This window comes from Xiphophorus hellerii, chromosome 5, assembly GCF_003331165.1.
Source record: "Xiphophorus hellerii strain 12219 chromosome 5, Xiphophorus_hellerii-4.1, whole genome shotgun sequence".
Taxonomy (NCBI): domain Eukaryota; kingdom Metazoa; phylum Chordata; class Actinopteri; order Cyprinodontiformes; family Poeciliidae; genus Xiphophorus; species Xiphophorus hellerii.
Genome location: NC_045676.1, coordinates 157,969 through 179,564, shown reverse-complemented (window position 1 = coordinate 179,564; position 21,596 = coordinate 157,969). Strand labels below are relative to the sequence as shown.

Genomic DNA, 21,596 nt, shown 5'->3' with positions numbered 1-21,596 from the left:
AACAAACAAATTTCTTTTTCCAACGTTTTTTTTCCCCATTATTTTCTTTTTAAATTTTTGATGCATATGCAATGAATTTTCCCCGTATCGATGCTTTTGACGCTTCCCACACAGAGGCTATATTATCCGTGGAACCAATATTTACCTGGAGAAAAAAATGAAGATCCTCCAGAATAGAGTTACTAAATGCCTCATTGTGAAGTAACATAGTATTAAGTCTCCAATGTCCTCTCCTTTCTTTTTCCACATTGAAGTCTATATGTAACTCCACCATACCATGGTCACTTATAATAATTGTTCCTATTTCACAGCCCATTACGGACTCCACTAGCTTATTAGATGTTAAGAAAAAGTCAGTTCTAGAATATATTTTATGACTGTGAGAGTAAAAAGTATATTCTCTCTCTCGTGGGTTTACCAGTCTCCATATATCAACCAGATTCCAGTCCTGTGCCAGCATTTGGATTGCGGCCCAGTCCTTAGGTGCTGGTTTCCCCCTTGGCGTGCTTTTATCAATAAATCCATCCATCACCTGGTTGAAATCGCCCCCCAGAATAATCTGGCCCTCGGTGTTTATGCTATTAACGTCATGAAAGAAGTCGGGTTCTTCCTGATTAGGAGCATAAATGTTGCAGAGGACAGTCCTAATTCCGTTCAGCAAGGCTTCAGCACATATGAAGCGCCCTTCCTTATCATTATGTTGTTTAAGCATAACAAAACTTATGTTTTTATTAACAAGGATCATTACACGGTTTGGTTTGCTTGAAAATGAGCTGTGGTACACTTTACCCACCCAGCCTCTTTTGAACTTAGCAGCTTCTTCATCCAGAATTATATGTGATTCTTGGATGAATGCAATATCAGCACCCTTGGATTTTAGGTAAGTCAAAACTTTTTGTCTCTTAATTGGGTGCCCACATCCATTAATATTCCATGAAATTATGTTAATATATCCCTTAGACATCTTTTGCTATTTGGTACACTTTGCGTGATTTGATCTGCCACTTAACGAGGTACATACACAACAGCTTAATAACTAATACTAACAACATGCGCAAACTGAAGTACACTGACCTGGTGCAGAAAAAAGAAAAGAAAAGCAACACAGAACATGCTGCCGCTTTCAGTCCTTTTCTTAGCCCCTCTATTTAAACTTGGTCCGTGAGACGCGTTGAAATTTGTCCTTGGGCAACACAGCCATCCGAACTCCGAAACACACAACCAACTTAAATTTTACAAACTATTTTTGATAAATATACACCTCAAATAGTAACACTTGCCTTTCACTTAGCTTGTTGCAGGAACCTTCCAGCCTCTGAATTGTCCCGGAAAGTCTTCCTTTCTCCCTTCCAGGTGAAGATGAGCGTTGCTGGGAACAGCAGCCGGTGTTTCACCTCCATTTCCCGGAGGCATTTCTTTACGGTGTTGAAAGCTCTCCTTTTCTCCACCAGCTCCTTGACAGGACCTCAAAGAAAGATCATTTGCAGCCTTCCCACTCCAGCCCACGTTTTTCTTTGGCCATCTGTAGCACCTTGTCCCGGGCCGATGAGCGTCAGAACCGTATCAGGATGGTTCGGGGTGATTTATTGACGTCTGGTTTGGGCGCCAGTGAACGGTGGGCCCGCTCCACTTCGAACTCGCTGCCCGTGAGGCCGAACCCTTGAGCAACAATCCTTTCCACATATTGACGCATGTTTCCTCTTTCTTCTTTATCTTCTTTCAGTCCCACCATTCTTACATTGTTCCTCCGACTGCGGTTCTCCAAGTCTTCGACTCGTTCCCACAGAGTCGCCAGTTTCTTGTCACAAACCTCCACACATTTCTCCATTTGAGCACTTATGTCCTCAATATCGGACACCCGCGGTTCAACCTCGCCCAGCCTAATTAGGATATTTTCCACGGAGTCTTTAAGCTCTTTAGTTGTTTCTTTAATCGAGACAACATCTGCTGCAACAGTTTGTAGTGTTGCGCTCATTTTCCGTATTTCTTCCATGAAGTTGGAATCGGTATGTTTCCCTTCAGTACAGCTTAATTCTGTTAGCGGGTTAGCAGAAGTGCTTTCAGGTGTGGGGCTGGTCCTCGCTGCTAGCTTGCTTCTCGTTGCTGCACCTTTGAAAAAGTTAGCTCTGTTGTTGCTTGACATTTCGTCGGTAAATTATTAATATCTGACTTCTTAGAAAGACTGTAGGATTTAGCTTGACAGAAGTATTTATATCCGGGTAAATTGAGAGGTGTATATTCCAGATAAATGTGAAAGAAAATTGTCGGTTTCCGGAGCTCTCTTAGCGTGCTGCCATCTTCCTCGGCGGTCCCACGTGACTCCTTCCACCAACACTGTTTATAGTGGGGATGTTGTGCTGCTGACCTCAACTCGGGACGTTGTGGGCCGGTGGGCAGAATATTTGGAAGACCTCCTCAATCCCACCAACATGCCTTCCATTGGGGAGCCTGGGGACTCTGGGTTGGGCTCTCCAATCTCTGGGGACGAGGTCGCCGAGGTGGTTGAGAAGCTCCTCGGTGGCAGGGGCCCCGGGGGTGGATGAGATCCGCCCAGAGTTCCTTAAGGCTCTGGATGTTGTAGGGTTGTGTTGGCTGATGTGACTCTGCAATATCACATGGACATCGGGGGCAGTTCCCCTGGACTGGCAGACCGGGGTGGTGGTCCCCCTGTTCAAAAAGGGGGACCGGAGGGTGTGCTCCAATTACAGGGCGGTCACACTCTTAAGCCTCCCTGGCAAGGTCTATTCAGGGGTCCTGGAGAGGAGGGTCCGTCGGATAGTCGAACCTCGGATTCAGGAAGAGCAGGGTGGTTTTCGTCCTGGTCGTGGAACACTGGACCAGCTCTACACCCTCGGCAGGGTCCTGGAGGGTTCTGGGAGTTCGCCCAACCGGTCTACATGTGTTTTGTGGACTTGGAGAAGGCATTCGACCGTGTCCCTCGGGGAGCCCTGTGGGGGGTTTTCCAGGAGTATGGGGTACCGGGCCCTTTGATACGGGCTGTCAGGTCTCTGTATGACCGGTGTCAGAGTCTGGTCCGCATTGCCGGCAGTAAGTCGGGCTCGTTTCCAGTGAGAGTTGGACTCCGCCAGGGCTGCCCTTTGTCACCGATTCTGTTCATCACTTTCATGGACAGAATCTCTAGACCAGCCAAGGTGTTGAGGGGATCCGATTTGGTGGCCTTAGGATCTCGTCTCTGCTTTTTGCAGACGATGTGGTCCTTTTGGCTTCATCAGATCGTGATCTGCAGCTCTCGCTGGAGCGGTTTGCAGCCGAGTGTGAAGCGACCGGGATGGGGATCAGTGCCTCCAAATCCGAGGCCATGGTCTTGAGCTGGAAAAGGGTAGAGTGCCTACTCCGGGTCAGGGGGGGTGTCCTGCCCCAAGTGGAGGAGTTCAAGTATCTCGGGATCTTGTTCATGAATGGGGGAAGAAGGGAGCGGGAGATTGACAGGCGGATTGGTGCAGCGTCTGCCGTGAAGCGGCGCTGTACCGGTCCGTCGTGGTGAAGAGAGAGCTGAGCCAAAAAGCGAAGCTCTCGATTTACCGGTCGATCTACGTTCCCACCCTCATCTATGGTCATGAGCTTTGGGTCATGACCGAAAGAACGAGATCGCGGATACAAGCGGCCGAAATGGGTTTTCTCTGCAGGGTGTCTGGGCTCTCCCTTAGAGAGAGAAGCTCAGTCATCCGGGAGGGACTCAGAGTAGAGCAGCTGCTCCTTCACATTGAGAGGAGCCAGTTGAGGAGCATCTGGTCAGGATGCCTCCTGGACGCCTCCCTGGTGAGGAGTTCAGGTCCCACCAGGAGGAGGGGAAAACCCAGGACACGCTGGAGGGACGATGGCTCTCGGCTGGCCTGGGAACGCCTCGGGATTCCCCCGGAAGAGCTGGAAGAAGTGGCTGGGGAGGGAAGTCTGGGCCTCCCTTCTGAAGCTGCTACCCCCACGACCCGACCCCGGATAAAGGGAAGAAAATGGATGGATGGACATATTGTTTTTAAGATTGTAGAGTTGCGGGTTTAAGTGTTGGCATGGTCTTCCAGTAACATAATTAATCAGTAATATTTTGTGTTTCCTGTCAACTTAACGTGTTTTAATGCAAAAACCCGATGGATCGCCTCTGCGCCGGGCTGCCGGGCCGAGCAGGAAAACCTGGATATTACTTCTCTTTTCATCAATTTATTTTGTTATCATTTTTGTACAGCACTTTTTTAAAGTGCTATATAAATAAATTTGACATTGACCAAGGCCGCCACACACACACACACACACACACACAAACTCTCTTCACGGCCAACAGAGAGGCGGAGCTTCCTGTGGCTGAACTTCAGTACGGTGACAGTAAAGTCATTCTGGTTCTGGTTCTGTTGGTACCTGATCCAGGTGAAGCTCCACCTGGTCTCCAGTTCTCAGGTGGTCCGGAACCGTCACCTGGTGGACCACGTATCCTCCGGCCCGGTTCACCGCCTCCACTGAGAACAGAACCTCCTGGGGGACAGAACACCTGGAGTCGCATGGAGACTCGGCGGACGTTTCCCATGATGCTCGGCTCACCCGCAGACAGCCGCTCATCAGGTAGCCGCGGTCGTGTGACTGGCCGCCCTGCTCCGAGTAGAAGCAGGTCTGGTCCAGAATCACTCCACAGCGCTGACCCGGGCCGACTTCCGGAACCAGCGCCCGGCCGTCGTACAGAGCCAGGACCGTCGCTCGGCATGCTGGGAACACTGGGAGGAGACGGGAGGAGTTACGGCGTCGGCCTATCACAGGCTGCCTATCTGTGTGAGCGGCGCCTACCATATCGGCCGTTCTCCAGGTGGTAGCGGTACTTGGGGCCGTCGTCGGTGTGAGGAACGCCGGCGTGCCGCAGCGCCGCCAGGCTCAGGACGTCCGGCAGAAGGCGGGGCCGCGCGTCCACCTGCTGCTCCGCCCGCATCTGGACAGGTGACATCACCACTGACATCAGCTCCTTCACAATAAAACCTCCCATGTAGCTTTTCACAGGAAGCCAAACAACCGCCATGATGCTGGAAGCGTCAGTCTGACCTCTGACAGCAGGTGCATCATGGGAGTCCCTCACCTTCTGGTCATGGGACACGAGGCGGTCCAGCTCCTGGCGGTCCACCTGGACGCCGCGCTCCTCCAACATCAGGTCCACCAGGTCCAGAGGGAAGCCCAGGTCCCGGTGTAGCGACCACGCCGCCGCCGCTGCGGACGAGCAGCAGGAAGTTAGCTCACCTGCACACCCACGCCTGCAGATCACCATGCGTGGCGCGGCGGACCGGGGAAGGGGCCGCCGTCCGTCCGGAGGCAGGTCCTCTGGATCAGCCGGCTGCCACGCTGCAGGGACGACAGGAAGTGACCCTCGTTCTCATCGATAATGTCAGCGATCTGAAAGAGACGCCACCGCTGGTGACCACTTCCTGTGACATCATTCATGTGCTGCTCCTGTGGACCAACACTCACCCGGTCCGCCTCCCGGGACAGCTCCGGAAACGCGTCGCCCTGCCGGCAGAGGTCAAAGGTCAATGAAAGCACGCGGTTGCCAGCCAGAGGGATGATGGGAAATGTATTGTACCAGAGTCTGAGCCACGATGGGCACCAGGCTGGCCAGCGAACCCGGCGGAGCCTGCAGAACCTCGGCACAGAACCTGACCGCCCGCCTCAGGATCCTCCTCAGCACCAACCTGGACCGAACAAACGGGTCAGCGTGACATCACGGCGCCGCCAGCCGATGGGCCGCACACTCACTCGGCGCCAGACATCCCAGGATGCACTCCGTCGGCGATGCAGACCGCCAGGGTCCGGACGTGGTCGGCCACGACCCGGTAGGCCCGGTCCACCTGGGCGTCTGGCGCCGCGCCCATCCTGCCGCCGTAAGGAGCCGCCTTCGACCGCTGCGGATGCAAAGACAAGTTGCCATGACGACAGGCCTGTCGCCATGACGACAGGCTGGTCGCCATGGCGACAGGCCGCCCTTCGACCGACTCGCCTGGTGGATGGCGTCCAGCAGCGGCGTGAACAGATCCGTGTCGTAGTTGGAGCGCTTCCCCTGCAGAACGCCGACCAGTCGCTCCAGTCCCATCCCAGTATCCACGCTGAACTGGGGCAGCAGCCGCAGGCTCTGGTCCGCCTCCCTGAGGCAGACTGGGACCAGTTTACACGGCTCTGAGCTGGTTTAAACTGGTCTGAGGTAGTGTGGTGCGAAGCCAGACCTGTTGTACTGGATGAAGACCAGGTTCCAGATCTCCACCAGCTCGGATCCGCCTGCGTTGACCAGCGCCGCCGCGTGCCGGCCGCCCACGTGGTCGTAGTGGATCTCGGTGCAGGGGCCGCAGGGGCCCGTGTTCCCCATCTCCCAGAAGTTATCCTTCAGACCAAACGGCAGCACACGCGACACAGGAACCCTGCGAAGCACAGAACCAGGTCAGAACCGGGTCACGTGGCCCAGAACCGGCCGCAGTCCCGCTCGGACCTACCCCAGGTCCAGCCAGATGTCCCGGGTCTCCCGGTCCGCCGACAGACCGGAGCCGGCGTCTCCTCCAAAGTACGACACGTACAGTCTGTCTGCCGGTATCCCATAATGCTCGGTGAGGAGGCTCCACGCCATGCGGCACGCCTCTTCCTGTCACACACAGACACGCTGAAGCCCCGCCCACTTTGCAGCGGAAGCCCCGCCCCTGCAGCGGAAGCCCCGCCCACCTTGAAGTAGTCCCCGAAGGACCAGCTGCCCAGCATCTCGAAGAAGGTGTGGTGCGTCCCGTCGCGCCCCACGTCCTCCAGGTCGTTGTGCTTCCCTCCGGCCCGCACGCAGCGCTGGCTGTTGGCCACGCGGCGCCACAGCGCCATCTGGCTGCGGGGGTCCACCGTGCCCAGCAGCACCGGCTTGAACTGAGTCAGAACCAGAACCGGTTAGGACTGGAGCAGAACCAGAATGCGGTAAAGCTAGCCGCCTCTTTGAAAATGACAGTAAAGCCCAAACTCGATTCTCACGTGCGCCACGGCACAAGACGTTACGGCTCCCTAATTTACCAGCTCCTTTCAGAGTAAAGGATCAAATTCCGTTCATGTTTCATGTACTGCAAGTAGATTTCCCCCAATTATTACCGACACATTATTTCTTTTAAATAATCTACTTGCCGTAGATCAAACATGAACCGGATGTGCGCTTTTATTGTGAAAACAACCCGTAAATGGGGGGAACCGTAATGTCTTGAGCTGTCGCGCACGTGGGGTGTCAGCTTCACTCAGCTAGCTAACAGGTGTTATGCTGAGAAACGCGCGCCCTGTCGCGGGAGCGCGCATCGCTCTAAACTCTCCATATTGATGAGAAAACGGACTGAAATCTGACCGAAGAGGAAACTTTTAAAACTTTTATTCGTAACATGATCACGTTTCTTAACCATGTAAGCAATAAAACGGTGGGTTTTATTTCGCGGATTAATTGAAATAAATCCGGTTTTTATAGCTTTATTGAGACACATGAGTCAAACGTTTTTCAGTGTCTGATGAAAATGTTCTCCGCAGACGGTTTGAATTTCCCCGATTTTTCTTTTAACACAATAATAGCTTAAAGCATTACAAAGCAGAATCCCGTTATGTAGAACATTTTATATAATCTTTAACTGTCTAGTCCAGTGGTCCCCAAACTACGGCCCGCGGGCCGCATCCGGCCCGCCTCCACATTTGGTCCGGCCCCTGAACAATACCAGAGGGTATTTTCATATATGCTATGCTTACTTCTACAAAATATATTTGTATTTGATAATAAAGTTGGACTTTTGCAATAAAATGTTCCTTAGTTATGAACTTTTTTCATTATTAACTATTAGTTAGTAACTATTTCATACACGTATATAATGTGACATTCTGTTCCACCCTTCTGGGGTCTGTGCCCCTATCTGGCAACCCGCAGCAAAAAATCGTAACCCCGCCCCTCTCAAAGAGAGAACGGAATAATGGCAAAAAGATTAGGTAAGAGAAAAATTGATTCAGAATGCAGGGCATTTAACTTGCAGTGGAAAAACATTTTTTTTTTGTTCAATGCAAAGAAAAGGCTGCCTGTCTCATCTGTCAAGAGACGGTGGCGGTATTCAAAGAATACAATCTGCGGAGACACTATGAATCCCGTCATAAAGACAAGTATGATGGCTTGCAAGGCCAAATGCGAGCAGACAAACTCTCAAAGCTAAAAAGTGGATTGTTAGCTCAGCAGAATACATTTGTACGCCAAGTTCAGCTGAACCAGTCATCTGTTCGGGCCAGCTTTCGGGTTGCTCAACTGATAGCAAGCCGCTGCTTGATGGAGAGTTTGTCAAGAAATGCATGAGAGCTGTAGCGGAGGAGGTGTGTCCCGAGAAGAAAGACGTCTTTAATGCCGTGAGTCTATCAGCCAGTACAATCACCAAACGCATTGAAGAAATCGGGGGTAATGTATATACCCAGCTGCAGCAGAAGACGAAAGAATTTTAACTTTTTTCATTAGCACTGGATGAGAGCACGGACGTGCAGGACACCGCGCAGCTGCTCATTTTTATTCATGGAGTTACTGCAAACTTTGAGATGTGCGAGGAGCTGGCAGCCCTCCAAAGTCTCAAAGGGACTACGACGGGGGAGGACATTTTCGGCAAAGTGTACCAAACCATGGAAGAGTTGGACCTGGACTGGTCAAAGCTGGCCAGCATCACAACTGACAGGGCCCCTAGTATGGTGGGCATGTCTCGGGGTCTAATAGGACGCATGAACCGGGAGATTGAAGAACGAGGTCTCACCGCACCGCTACAAGTCCACTGCCTAATTCACCAGCAAGCACTGTGCTGCAAAGTGTTGACGTGGAATTCTGTCATGAAGGTTGTGGTGTCATGCATAAACTTCATCAGAGCAAAGGGTCTTAAACACAGGCAGTTCCAAGAATTCCTGTCTGAACTGGAATCTGCGCACGGGGATGTGCTGTGCTACACAGAGGTCCGATGGTTGAGCCGGGGCAGAGTTCTGAAGCGTTTTTACGAGCTGCTACCTGAAATTAACGCATTTCTTCATTCACAAAACAAAACTGTGCCAGAGCTGAAAGACCCAGAATGGAAATGGCATCTCGCATTTTTAACAGACATGACAGAAATGCTGAACAGCTTTAACTTGCAGCTACAAGGCCAGGGGAAACTCATTTGTGAAATGTATTCCCACATCAAAGCATTTGAGGTGAAACTAGAGCTGCTTCTGGGACAAGTGAAAAACACAGTTTTATCCATCTCCCTGCTACACAAAATCTCTCTGCAGAGAACCCAGCGGTCCCTTTTCCAGCTGAAAAGTGTGTGGAAGCACTGGAAATGCTAAAGGCGGAGTTCGGTGTGCGATTTCTTGAACTACATGTTTATGCAAAAGAAATCCGTCTTTTCCAGAAGCCCTTTGTTGCCGACATCAATGAAGCCCAGCCTTCTCATCAGTTTGAGTTGGCCGAGTTACAGAACTGTGATGTTCTGAAAGATGCGTTCAAGCCCAACAGTCTCATTGACTTCTATGGCTTCCTCCCAAACGACACGAACCCCAACATCAGAAAACACGCAATGAAGATGTCCACACTTTTTGGCAGCACGTATATCTGCGAGCAAACCTTTTCCCGTATGAAACTGCTGAAAACTTCAATGAGATCAAGATTGACAGATGAACATGTTGGAGACTGGCAGTGACTAGAATGGAAAACCGACATTCAACTTCTCACCAGCTAGATTCAGGCCCACAGTTCACACTGATGAACGTACAAAGGTAAAATCACTTTTCTGATTTGAATGAGTCATTCTGAGTATAAAAATATAATCATAATAAAATCTACTGGGATAAAATCCATCTCCACAGCCATACTGGTAGTGGTACTGGTTGTGCTGTGGAGGTTATGTTCAGTTTCTCAGCCTGCTTGCTTTGTGGGTTTCACAGGGAAGTTGATGAGCTGCAAACAGCGACGTCTACAAGCTACTGGAACCTGCAAAAAGGTTATCAGAAAGGAACACAAGAACTTTGAGAACCTGCTCATGTGGACCATTGAAGTAAGAGATTCTGCTCTGACAACTAAGCTGAACTTGGACCTGTTAAGACTGTGCACAGAGAGGGTTATTTGGTTATTATTTATTTCATAAATAGTGTTATTTATTTCCTGACTTTGTTCTGTGAAGAATCCAGAAAGGGTTATTTGATTGTGCTTTCTGGAAAACAATACATTTTTACGTTTAGGCACTCTTGCAATCGTCACACTTTTTCTGTTACAAACTGACCCCTGATGGGAAAACGTTCTGATGGGAACGTTTTCCCATCAGAGAAGGGAAAAAGTTTGGGGACCCCTGGTCTAGAACATTTTATATGACACATTACTATCCAAAATCTTCAAATTGCAGGACATGCATTTTCTGCCAAGGGACGTTTGGTGACCCTGGTGACCTTCCTCACCGGTCAGTGGATTATCTGATCTTATGCTTCATTATTTCACAACACAGCAGGAAATATTCATAAAAACCCACTTTACTCAAATCTAACTCTTAAGTTCACATTCATCAACCTGCTTCCACTTCCTGCTGTTTTATCCTGTGTTGTGACGTCATGAATTCATAAGACCAAATAAAAACGGGGCCTGTAAAAATCAGCAGCTCATAATTTGCTGTGCCAAAATATCAGCCGGTTCTGGTTCTTTGGGCCGGATTCCCTGCAGATTCTGGATGAATCCCTGCTGAACTGGACCAGAACCAGAACCATCTATCCTGTTTCAGTCTTCTCCTGAGCTGAACCAAACTGGCCGATCGGAACCGATAAGGTTATTTTCTGGTATCATTTCTTATATTTGGTTCTGATGTCTCTGACCCAGCTACAGGACAGTTCCGTGCAGAACTGTGTCAGAACCAGAACATACATCTCGTTCATCCTGACTGGACCGAACCGGACCAAAACACGCAGAACCAGGCTGACCTGGTTCATTCCAGCGTTCACGAACAGCAGGCTGGGATCTCCTCTGGGCCGAACCGGAGCGGACGGAACCAGCAGATGTTGGTGTTGATCCCGGAAAAAGTCCAGAAAGGTTCGACGGACCTGCGCGGCGGGCAGGCCGCTGAAGGAGCGTCCCGAGGCGGGGGAGAGCCGCCGCAGCCTCCGGAGCAGCAGCCGCATCATCTGGATCACAGCGACACCGAACCAGGTCGAACCAGAACCACGCACAGCCTCAAGGACTACAGGAGGCTTCCCGGCGCATGCGCACTGCGACGCAGTTCTACTTCTACCTTAGACAATTTGAACAGTCAGCGCTGCTGCGGCGCCTGCTGTCAGGGTGGAGCTACTGCAGCTAAAACAAACTGAGGTTCGGCTCGGTTCTGCTAGAATTTACAAGGTCAGGATTTGGCGCTCAGTCCTCGAGAGGTTGAGAGTGATCAGAAATAATAGTGATAAACTTATAAATAAATAATAATTATCCCGTGACATCTGAGACAGACAGACAGACAGACAGATAGACAGATAGACAGATAGATAGATAGATAGATAGATAGATAGATAGATAGATAGATAGATAGATAGATAGATAGATAGATAGAACCTGAATTGAATCATCAAGAACTTCTTGAAGCTCGAGTGTCTTTTGGTTCTGGGTCGTGGTTAGAACCCAAACGCGAAGCTTCAGTAATTCAGAATTAACGTCATTAATCTGAACATATTGTGAATTTTGTAACTTTCTATGCAACAATGGTTGATTCCTCTGACGTCATAAAGATCAGGTCTTGTGCGAAATTCTGTTCCCCTGTGAAAATCTGCCCCCCTGTGTCGGGAGCGCGCATTGCAGCCGGAGAGGCGGATCTGACCATTTTCACGGCGCTTCTGATCGATTTCTCGGTAAAAACAACATGTCAAGCTTGTAACATTTAGTTTAATCTGCAGCTGTTGTTTACAAAATTGTAAAAAATAATTAAATAAACGAGGTCTTTTAAGACTTCCTGAAAAGACGAGAGTGTGGACTTTCTGGTAAATCCCTTTCTAATGTCAAATATGACAGATTACTGTATTAAGGACATTTCTAGTATACTACAGGCTATCTATCACACATAACAATATTTGATAATTTGGCAACAGTTGCTCTTTATTCCCAAACGTTATGGGGGGAGGAGGAGAGAATGGATATTTCAGCTGCCTGAAATAATCTGTTCCCCTCCATAACATGGGAACAAATTAATTCAGCAACAGTCTTTAACTGTGTTTATTCCTCTTATCATCAACAATAAATCCTGCAAGTTTGAAAACATTTGATCATTATTTGACAAAGTTATGAGGGGGAACCATATAATTTAGCCACCTGAAATAAACTGTTCCCCCTCCAAAACACAGGAACAAATTAATTCACCAACAATCTTTAACTCTGTTTATTCCTTTCATCATCAATAATAAATCATGTAAGTTTGGTAGCATTTCCTCTTTATTTGCCAAAGTTATGAGGGGGGACCATTCTGGGAATCAACACCACCACAGACTTTAGTGGTAATAAATGTTTTTAAACTCTAAAAACAATCTATATCATACTTATCGCATAAACAAAAACCACATGTAAACTGTAAAATTCCCACTTTCTAGGTGATTTACCCACAAGAGAAAAAGTCTTTGTTCTTGAATCCACTGGGGGAATCAAAACAAGACATCCAGAAATGTTTGCAAATCACAAGGTATGGTTAAAAATTTAAGTTTAACTCAAGTATGAAAATCAAATAAAGTTGTTCTTATTAATATATCTATATTTACAGGGCATTTATGAGGAAGAAGGGGTGCAACGCCTCTCTGGAAACAGGAAAATCCACAACCTCTTTTGATAGGATTTTCTCTGCAAACTGAAATGAACAGCTTCATTTAATGTCTTTAAATTTAAGTAACAAAGAAAGTAATTCACTGTACATGTCTCAAAATATATATCAAAATCCTAAAGTCATACACTGTGTGACAATATGTCTGAAACCTTCAGTGAAAATCCACCACATGATGAACTATCTTGTTGTTTTGGATGCTTGACTGGGTCACATGTCCAACGTGAGACATTGCACCCCTTCTTCCTCATAAATGCCCTGTAAATATAGATATTGTAGCGGCTAAAATCCTATATTTTAGGCTACTGGTTGTTATGCTTGAAAGGCGTTGTTCTTACGTGCGTTCAGTAGAGATTCATCATGCCGATCTTTAGTTTGACTTATAAAAAGGTCATTTATTGAACAGAACAATGTCCATTGTTTGCTACTTCCATGTAGTTACACGTAAATTCGACATCAAACCCAAACCAAACACAGTGGAAAACTGTTGCCTCTTCCCACTAACAACACCTGAACAGAATCACCATTGACCTTAAATACCCATCAGACACACAGAACTCAAAATGAAATTCGCCCCCTGGTGGCGATAAACACAGAAAAGGATAAATGGCTCCTACAGATATATTAATAACAACTTTATTTGATTTTCTTACTTGAGTTAAACTTAAATTTTTAACCATACCTTGTGATTTGCAAACATTTCTGGATGTCTTGTTTTGATTCCCCCAGTGGATTCAAGAACAAAGACTTTTTCTCTTGTGGGTAGATCACCTGGAAAGTGGGAATTTTACAGTTTACATGTGGTTTTTGTTTATGAGATAAGTATGATATAGATTGTTTTTAGAGTTTAAAAACATTTATTACCACTAACGTCTGTGGTGGTGTTGATTCCCAGAATGGTCCCCCCTCATAACTTTGTCAAATAATGATCAAATGTTTTCAAACTTGCAGGATTTATTATTGATGATAAGAGGAATAAACAGAGTTAAAGATTGTTGCTGAATTCATTTGTTCCCATGTTATGGAGGGGAACAGATTATTTCAGGCAGCTGAAATATCCATTCTCTCCTCCTCCCCCCATAACGTTTGGGAATAAAGAGCAACTGTTGCCAAATTATCAAATATTGTTATGTGTGATAGCCTGTAGTAAACTAGAAATGTCCTCACTACAGTAATCTGCCATATTTTACATTAGAACGGGATTTACCAGAAAGTCTACACTCTCGTCTTTTCAGGAAGTCTTCATTTTTGTGCCATGCTTTCAGCCATCCTCTTATATCAGCAATGAAAAATTATAAATACACACTACGTGTTGGAAAACTGTGTTTTGGTGACTGACTTTTATTTCTGTCAGGCGGAAGTGACAAAAGTTGGAAAAAGACCGATTCTCTTGGCGTTTAAAATAACACAAAACAGCGTAAAAAAACCTCGTTTATTTAATTATTTTTACAATTTTGTAAACAACAGCTGCAGATTAAACTAAATGTTACAAGCTTGACATGATTAACTGAGTTGTTTTTACCGAGAAATCGATCAGAAGCGCCGTGAAAATGGTCAGATCCGCCTCTCCGGCTGCAATGCGCGCTCCCGACACAGGGGGGCAGATTTTCACAGACCTCTTCATTCTGTGCTGCGGTTCCGAGCCAGGGAACGGTTCTTTCCGATCCCCTCTCGGTCCGTTAACGCCTCGCAGACAGCGCGCGCTCTGGCGCTCATTAAACCTGATTGAAAACACCTGGAGGAGCGCGCGGCCGCTTTAGCGAAAGTCACTGAGGTCAGGAACTGTTACGTTCACGCGGAGGGCGGTTCGGTTCGGCGGGATGCAGAAAGGCCTGAAGAAGTACTTCGTGAACATGGATGAGTACCTGTCCAGTCTGGGTCTGTACCGGAAGATGGTCGCGCGGGACGCGTCCAGCCTGTTCCGGGCCGTGTCCGAGCAGGTAAGCCGGTGCTGGGGGTCAGAGGTCACCGAATGGAGATGATAGGTTTGGAACAGGAAGAGTGTTTCTGTGACGGTTCCGATTTGACCCAGTCGGTTCGGTTCTGTCCCGCAGCTCTACTTCTCCCAGAACTACCATCAGAAGATCCGACTGGACTGCGCGAGCTTCATGCGGGCCAACAGGTGCAACTTTGAGCCGGTGAGTTGGGTCCAACCGAACCGAAGCTCCTACTGGGGCAAACCTTTGGGGGGAGTTGTACTATCCAGAACCAGGTCGGTGTGTTCTGCTTTTGGAAATGGAGAACCTTGGTGACCTTTGACCTGGACATGTTTGGGCTGAAAGAGTGCTGGGATCAGTGGTTCTGACAGAACCGGAGCCCCGCCCCCTGACAGGTCACCTGTCTGTTGTCCCTGCAGTTTGTGGAGGGTTCCTTTGAGAAGTACCTGGAGCGTCTGGAGGATCCCAAGGTGAGTCCCTGTGAGCTTCTGTCTCACCTGAGCTCACCTGGATCCCACCAGCTCAGTGTGTGTGTGTGTTTCCAGGAGACGGTGGGTCAGGTGGAGATCAAGGCTCTGTCTCAGCTCTACAGGTGAGGTTACATGACTGCTGCAGGTCTTATGGTCACCTGGCTGCAGGTAACTTCCAGTCCACCTGCAGGCGGTGCTTCCTGATCTACCGTTACCCCGGGAAACCGGCCACCGTCATCTCAGAGAACGACTTTGAGGACAAGGTGGGGTCACTGAGGTCAGGTGTTCAGATTGGCCTCTGATTGGCTGCCAGTGACCTTGACCTCCTGTTGTCTAGGTAACCCTGTGCTGCTCCATCAACGGTCACTATGACATTATCTATGGGCGGAGCTACCCAGCCTCAGCAGCGCTGTGCCAGTGTGAGTAGGCGTGGCCTCAGGCGGGGGGCTGTGGGTGTGTCTACCTGCTCAGGTGCGTCTCTGTGTGCAGCTCTGCTCTACGAGCTGCTCTACACTCAGGTGTTCGGCGTGGAGGGGGTGGAGCTCTGGCAGGCCATGGAGACCTTCAGGGCTGGAGGTCGTCGCTACAGAAACAGCCTGTCTGTGTGCAGCGACGTTGACGTGGGCTACGACGCACCTGAGGACCGGCTGCACAGGTGAGCCGACCTTCCAGCTTCCTGATTGGACGTCTGCGGTCACATGACGTCAGCGTGCGTTGGTTTCACCTGCAGGGACGAGGCGGAGGCGGGCGGAGCAGCAGAGGAGACCAAGGTGAGGCCGCCAGCCTCAGGCTCCGCCCACATATAGCTAGCAACGTTTCCATGACAACAAACAAGGCACTGAAGTCTGAAGAAGATGGTGGAGGAGTGATGATGTCACTGTTTAAATGCAGGAAGAAATAAAGATGGCAGCTTCTGCAGGTCTGGTCTCCAGAACCGGATCAGCAGGTCCGGCCCGGTTTCTGCTGAACCGGGAACGCGCCAATGAGGCGATTCCATCGGACCGGTTCTGGAGGACCGGACCTGGAGAAGCCCCCCTCAGCCCTGCAATGTAGCGCCCCCTGCTGACTGTCAGGTGTTCTTTTTTTTCTGGCAGTCTGACCGAAGCGTAGCGTCCGGCTCACTCGGACGCATCGGGAAGGTCAGACAGTGAAATGGCGGCCTTGCTATACCTGTGGTGATGTCGTGTCTGCTGTCATTTAGCCGCCTGCTGAGGCTCCGCCCACCTCCAGACTCTGTTTGCCCTACAAGGTCCTGAAGTCTCTGGACGGTGACATCTACAGGAACCTGGAGTTTGACGTGTGGCAGGACACCTGCAAAGGTAACGCAGGAAGTCACCCGGCCAAGCAGTTGTTCAGACCAACAGAGAAATCAACCAATCAGATCAGTAGAGCTCTGATTGGTTGACGGTTTGGGGATGGAACCCAGGACTCATGGTCTGTGGTTCAACCTTTTGTGGCAATAGTTTGATAACAGGTTTCGTAAATTACCTCATTTTGTTGGACATCATTCATATAAAATCTGAACCACTGCCAGATTATTGATCCTGCTGTTTCTCTTCAGAACTAGACGGTTCATCTGATTCGTCTCCATTCATCACTCGCCTCATGTTTGTTTTTTTGCGCAGCTGATTGGCAGAAAATGTTCTGGTTGGGAGGGGGAGGGACTAGTGATGCATTCATAGGGTGTCGGATAAACCATACGCTCAGTAAATTTGATGGCAAAAATTTATTATTTGAACGATAATTTATACTAGATGGTTGCGATATAGTGATTTTAACTATCGTACATTGAAAATATCGCGATACATCGAGTATACTCGAAACATCGCCCAGCCCTACTTTGCTCTGTGTTGAACTGTTGGTCCCAGGTAAACCGGTCAGCTGATCACAGGTGAGACACACCTGGATGAAGTCAGGTTGTTTGTAGTAATCTGATTACTGTGACAGAGATGCAGAAGACGGACTACATGGTGTTCGCGGGGCGACAGTACTTCCTGGGAGACAAGTGCCAGGTAACGACTCACTTCCTGATTGGCTGTTCTCCAGACCTTCTGCAGCTGGTCGAGGGCCAGATCGGGAACCTGGACCGGTTCTGGTTCTGGAGGCTCCAGAACCAGGATCAGCCTCGGTCTCCTGGTTTCAGGTCCGCCTGGAGCCCAAAGGGAAATTCTACAACGCCTTCATCCAGGAAGTGGGAACCCACTCGACGGCCGTCACCGTGTTCATCGAGGAGCTGGGAGAGAAGTAAGCCTTTCAGTACCAGGTCTGAACCAGAACCCTGTTAGTACCTGGTTCTGGATCTGGCTGTTGGCAGCAGATTGAAGTTCCTGCTGATGTGATGCAGACACCTGGTTCCACTGACCGATCTGAAACCAGTCAACCCAGTGCCTGCCTGGAACGTGGCGGCGCCGCCCAGGAAAGGAGATCCGGGTGAGGTTCTGATTCTGTTTGGATTCTGGTTCTGTTGGGGTACACTGTGACCCCTCTGTTCTCTCAGCAGACCCAGAGTCTCGAGGTCAACGCCATCACCGCCATCGTTACTTCAGGAAGTCCCGCGGTAGCAGTGGGGCAAAGGGGGCGGAGCTACTGCTGCCACCGCCCGTCTCCTATGGAGGCCCCGCCCTTTCACCTCTCCCTCCCCGCTTCCAACCCGCGGGTCACCCTCGCCCACCTCTCCCCCCGTCACCAGGGGCCATGACCTACGACCCCTACGCCTCCCCACACCACCACTCCCCTGCAGCGAGAGCCCCACGCTACGGCGTGTCAAGGTAGAACGTCATCCAACATGTCCGCCGTCTGTTGCCTCCCCGCCCCAGCTGCTTCATGTCTCTGATTGGCTGGTTTCTGTTCTTCTCTCCGACCCAACCTCGGGGTTCTGGTTCTGCTCTGAAGTCCTGCTCGGTTCCTGAACCGTCAGCTGATTGGTCCACAGCTGACCTATTACCACCCAGGCAGAAGATATTACCATGACTACGAGAACTACGCCTTCCGGTCCCGGTAAGCCCACACGACCAGAACCAGAACGGGTCTTTCAGAGCCTTCTCCTTCATGTCTTTGTGTCGCCAGCCGCAGTCGGCGCCACCTGCTGGCCGTCAGTAAGGAATGTCAGTTCGGGTTTCCCGCTGAGGCGGTGGAGGAAGCGGCCGACCTCGACCCGCCCATGACCTTCTACCAGCTGGAGGACGCCGGCGACGCCGTCTTCCCCCCCCTGCAGGTGAGGAACCAGAACCAGAACCGGGTTGCTTCCAGATCACAGCCGCAGTATTGAACATCATGAACGGGAGGGATCCCATCGGGGATCCCATCGGTCGTGTTTAAATGATGAGTTTGTCATTTAATTTCCTTCAGGCTGAGGTTTTTCCAGGTGTCGACGCTTCGTAGCAGAACTGCTACATGTTATCGTCGGGGCAACGTACCGATATCGTACGTTGGAGTATCGGGAAATATTTGTACTGTAGAATACTTTCCAAAAGTTCTTCAGAACTTTAGAGCAACTTTTACCAGCCCCAACCTTATTTACTAGTAGAGCTAGCCGCCGCCATTAGCGCTGAGGTTGAGTCCATTACTGGCTCCTGATTGGTTAATCCTGCTGATGGTGCTCCCACACAGGGCCCTGCTGTGGCTCCGCCCATCGGGGCCCCCTCACCGCCCTCAGGCTCCTCCTACCGGGTGCAGCGGGCCGCGGCAAGCCGCCCGCCGGCCTCCCCGCCCGACGCCACGCCTCCCTGCTCCTCGGAGGATGACCAGGCGGACGCCAGCACCGTGGAGGACCAGGGTGAGTGGCTGACCTTTCAGAATAAAAGCCTGGGTGAACGTGCCGTGTGACGACCATGTGATCGGTTTCAGTCGAGTACACGGAGGAGTACGTGTTCGGCGCCCCGGGTGAGGATCGGGACATTGCTGCCATGTTTCCTGCTGGGACAGGAAGTGACATCGTGTTGTGTTGTAGATCAAAGCTACCAGATGCCAGGTGTCTACCCAGCCGATGAGCCCGCCGCCACTCAGGTAACGACGCTCACACCTGGCACTGCTAACCCGATTGGCTGCAGCTCCTCTCTCCTGATTGGTCCAATCAAACTGCAGCTGCCCTGCCTACTTCCTGTTTCTTCCAGTTAGATGGGCGGGGCTAACGCTAGCCCTTCAACATTCAGCATGAATCACTACAGACACGCCCACAAACACCTAAGAGTTTCCTCCATTATGGCCATCAGTTCACCAACTCTGCAGCACCCAGACGTTTCATTTTATGACCTTTGACCTTTGTGGCTGGCTGTCAGGTTTCCAGTCTTTCTGGCTGTTTATTCTGTCTGATCTTTGATTCTTTGATCTTGTCTTTGAATTTTTTGGTTGTTTTTCTTTGCAAAGCTTTTTTGCTGCTGCATGTTGGAAATATGCTTCATAAATAAATATATTTGATTTTGTCTTATTGTGAAAGGACGTACAGGAAAGGGGTCCCACCAACTCTCCAAGCAGATCAGACATATCCTACAGCTACACTCCTCAGGTAAGCACACCTGCTTCTGCCTCCTGCTAACCCTAAACCCTCTGAGCAGCCTGTTCCCCTACTGGCCTGTGGGGGCGCTGCACCAAGAATCGACACACAAACTTCTGAGGACACTGAGAGCAACTTCCTTCTTCACCAAATGGAAACAAGATGGAGGCGTCAGATTTCAGCGGTTGGAGGATTTCTCTTTTAGTCTTTGGCTAAAGACCAGGAGACATTTCTGCTGCTAACGCTAGGCTAGCATGTTAGCTTTTGTTGTATTTACCCAGAATGCCCTCTCTGGTCTGCTTGGTGTTCACATTCAAACTGAACCCAGACTGAGGTTTGGAGGACCAGAGGTCAATTAGCGTTCACACCTCACCAACAGAACTGGACTTTGACTAGACAGATGGCTGGTGGGAGTGATGCAGCTTCAGACGTTCACCAAATGAGGTCACTTCGTTCATGTAGGAGGGTTCCAGGTCGTAGTGCTTACCAAATTCTCCACTTCCTACTTTAGCCCCGCCCCTTTTGGGTTAAAGGGAGGATTTATGGAAATGTTTTGTTGTTTTTTCCGTCTTTATAGTAATGTGGAATAAAAAGCTGTTTGGGTTTATTATCATGATTTTTAAACAAATGTTTTCTTCTCAGACTAGAGGAGAAAACTGAATTTATTGTTACATTTTTGGTTCATAAAATCAGAACATTCATAGTTTCTCTTAAAGTTACTTTAGTTTTATATTTTTTAAATGTAGCATCAGGCTTTTTAAAAATAAATTTTATATTTAATTTGATCTTTGTCGGCACATCAGCTCCACTTTACAGCAAACTAACTTTCAGCCACATAAAATATGAAGCTAGTCAAACCACAGACTGTTAAATTGAGTATTTGAACATTTTATTTTATTTTATTTTTTTCAGTTAGCCGTCTGTTGCAAAAAATCAGTTTTCATTGAAATAGTTTTTGTCTGAACTTGTGATCGTATGGCGTTTTGCTCCGATGTCTCCAGCGATGAGTTTGGGAAGCAGAAATATCTTTACTGTCCTTTTAAATGCGACCTGTCAGCCATTTTGGTGCCGACGTTTCGACTCGGAGCTCGTAACCTGAACTCCCTGACGTTCACCTCTAGAGGGCGCAGGTGGCTGAACTGCCTCAGATGTGTTTGTTCCAGGTGGTGAAGCCGCTGCCTGTCATCTGCTCCTCCCCTTCCTCCTCCTCTTCCTCGCCTCCCTCGCCGTCCCGGGTCCCGGCCGCCCCTCACCTGCTGCCGGCCGCCCCTCACCTGCTGCCGGCCGCACACGCTCAGACTCGCCCAGGTACGCCTGCCGTCTGTGGGCGGGGCCGCCGGTCAGCCGGGAGATCTGATTGATTTTCTCTCCTCAGTTTCCATGATGATATCCGCTGCCGCTCCCTGGTTGGTCAGCGAGTCAGGCGAGCCCCTGTGCACTGTACTGGCTCCGCCCTCTTACTCCTACGACCCAAGCGGCAGCGACTTACCCAGAGGTCAGAGGTCACATGGTTCTGTCTGGCCCCCCTGGGGTCGGCTCTAGATCTGATGATGTTTGTGTTCAGACTGCAGGGTTGTCCAGTACTACTACAACCTGGGAGTGCAGGTGGGTAACTGGGGGTAACTGGGGGCAACTGGCTTGTTGCCACATTAACCCTCTGCCCCCCGCCTCCCAGTGGTTCCACCAGAGCTGCTGGCCGCAGCAGCAGGCCTACCCCCCCCCCACCTTGCCGGAGCTGGCCTACCCCTACCAGCACTACCCCCCCTACCCGGGCCAGGAGCCCCCCCCCCACGGTGAGTCGGGTCCAGAGTTGATCGACAGAACATCCTCTCTAGAACCGGGTCGTTTGGGCCGGAGCTCAACCGTCTGACACCAGAGTTGGTTT

At 49.8% G+C, this 21,596-nt stretch overlaps 2 protein-coding genes and 1 long non-coding RNA gene across 6 annotated transcripts in view; 2 read left to right on the top strand and 1 right to left on the bottom strand.

Annotated features, from left to right (window-relative positions):
- aars2 (alanyl-tRNA synthetase 2, mitochondrial (putative)) overlaps nt 1-16,499 on the bottom strand; it is a 24,460-nt gene extending 7,961 nt beyond the window's left edge. Inside the window, exons 1-13 of one of the 4 annotated variants that reach the window (XM_032563143.1) lie at nt 10,945-11,452; nt 6,697-6,885; nt 6,474-6,619; nt 6,210-6,401; nt 5,987-6,131; nt 5,746-5,891; nt 5,573-5,681; nt 5,461-5,499; nt 5,277-5,385; nt 5,075-5,202; nt 4,792-4,930; nt 4,552-4,721; nt 4,372-4,485 (exon numbers count right to left, since the gene is read on the bottom strand). In XM_032563143.1, coding sequence (XP_032419034.1) covers nt 4,372-4,485; nt 4,552-4,721; nt 4,792-4,930; nt 5,075-5,202; nt 5,277-5,385; nt 5,461-5,499; nt 5,573-5,681; nt 5,746-5,891; nt 5,987-6,131; nt 6,210-6,401; nt 6,474-6,619; nt 6,697-6,885; nt 10,945-11,145 — 1,827 coding nt within the window. In that variant the 5' untranslated portion in view covers nt 11,146-11,452. Of the gene's footprint in view, nt 1-4,371; nt 4,722-4,791; nt 4,931-5,074; nt 5,203-5,276; nt 5,386-5,460; nt 5,500-5,572; nt 5,682-5,745; nt 5,892-5,986; nt 6,132-6,209; nt 6,402-6,473; nt 6,620-6,696; nt 6,886-10,944; nt 11,455-16,389 lie in introns of those variants that run through there. The other 3 variants (XM_032563144.1, XM_032563142.1, XM_032563141.1) reach the window with 3 other exon arrangements.
- Nucleotides 7,068-8,038, top strand: LOC116720139 (uncharacterized). The gene is made up of 2 exons (XR_004339326.1): nt 7,068-7,214; nt 7,257-8,038. It is a non-coding gene; the product is annotated as an uncharacterized LOC116720139 (long non-coding RNA).
- On the top strand, nt 14,347-21,596 carry alg13 (ALG13 UDP-N-acetylglucosaminyltransferase subunit). Its single transcript, XM_032563161.1, has 22 exons — nt 14,347-14,752; nt 14,867-14,950; nt 15,169-15,341; nt 15,410-15,482; nt 15,557-15,638; nt 15,709-15,874; nt 15,950-15,989; nt 16,421-16,538; nt 17,167-17,231; nt 17,363-17,463; nt 17,564-17,649; nt 17,720-17,987; nt 18,112-18,216; nt 18,286-18,433; nt 18,829-18,994; nt 19,066-19,101; nt 19,169-19,224; nt 19,655-19,723; nt 20,875-21,019; nt 21,087-21,206; nt 21,276-21,316; nt 21,387-21,596. The coding sequence occupies exons 1-22, from the start codon at nt 14,633-14,635 to the stop codon at nt 21,579-21,581; spliced, it is 2,457 nt and encodes an 818-aa protein (XP_032419052.1). The 5' UTR covers nt 14,347-14,632; the 3' UTR covers nt 21,582-21,596.

What these genes read in the sequence shown, in the direction of transcription:
- alg13 (XM_032563161.1), top strand. Translation starts at nt 14,633, where the DNA reads ATGCAGAAAGGCCTGAAGAAGTACTTCGTGAACATGGATGAGTACCTG. An exon ending in CTCAGCAGCGCTGTGCCAGT is followed by an intron (nt 15,639 to 15,708) that starts GTGAGTAGGCGT and finishes CTCTGTGTGCAG; the next exon opens with CTCTGCTCTACGAGCTGCTC. An exon ending in ATCGAGGAGCTGGGAGAGAA is followed by an intron (nt 17,464 to 17,563) that starts GTAAGCCTTTCA and finishes GATGTGATGCAG; the next exon opens with ACACCTGGTTCCACTGACCG.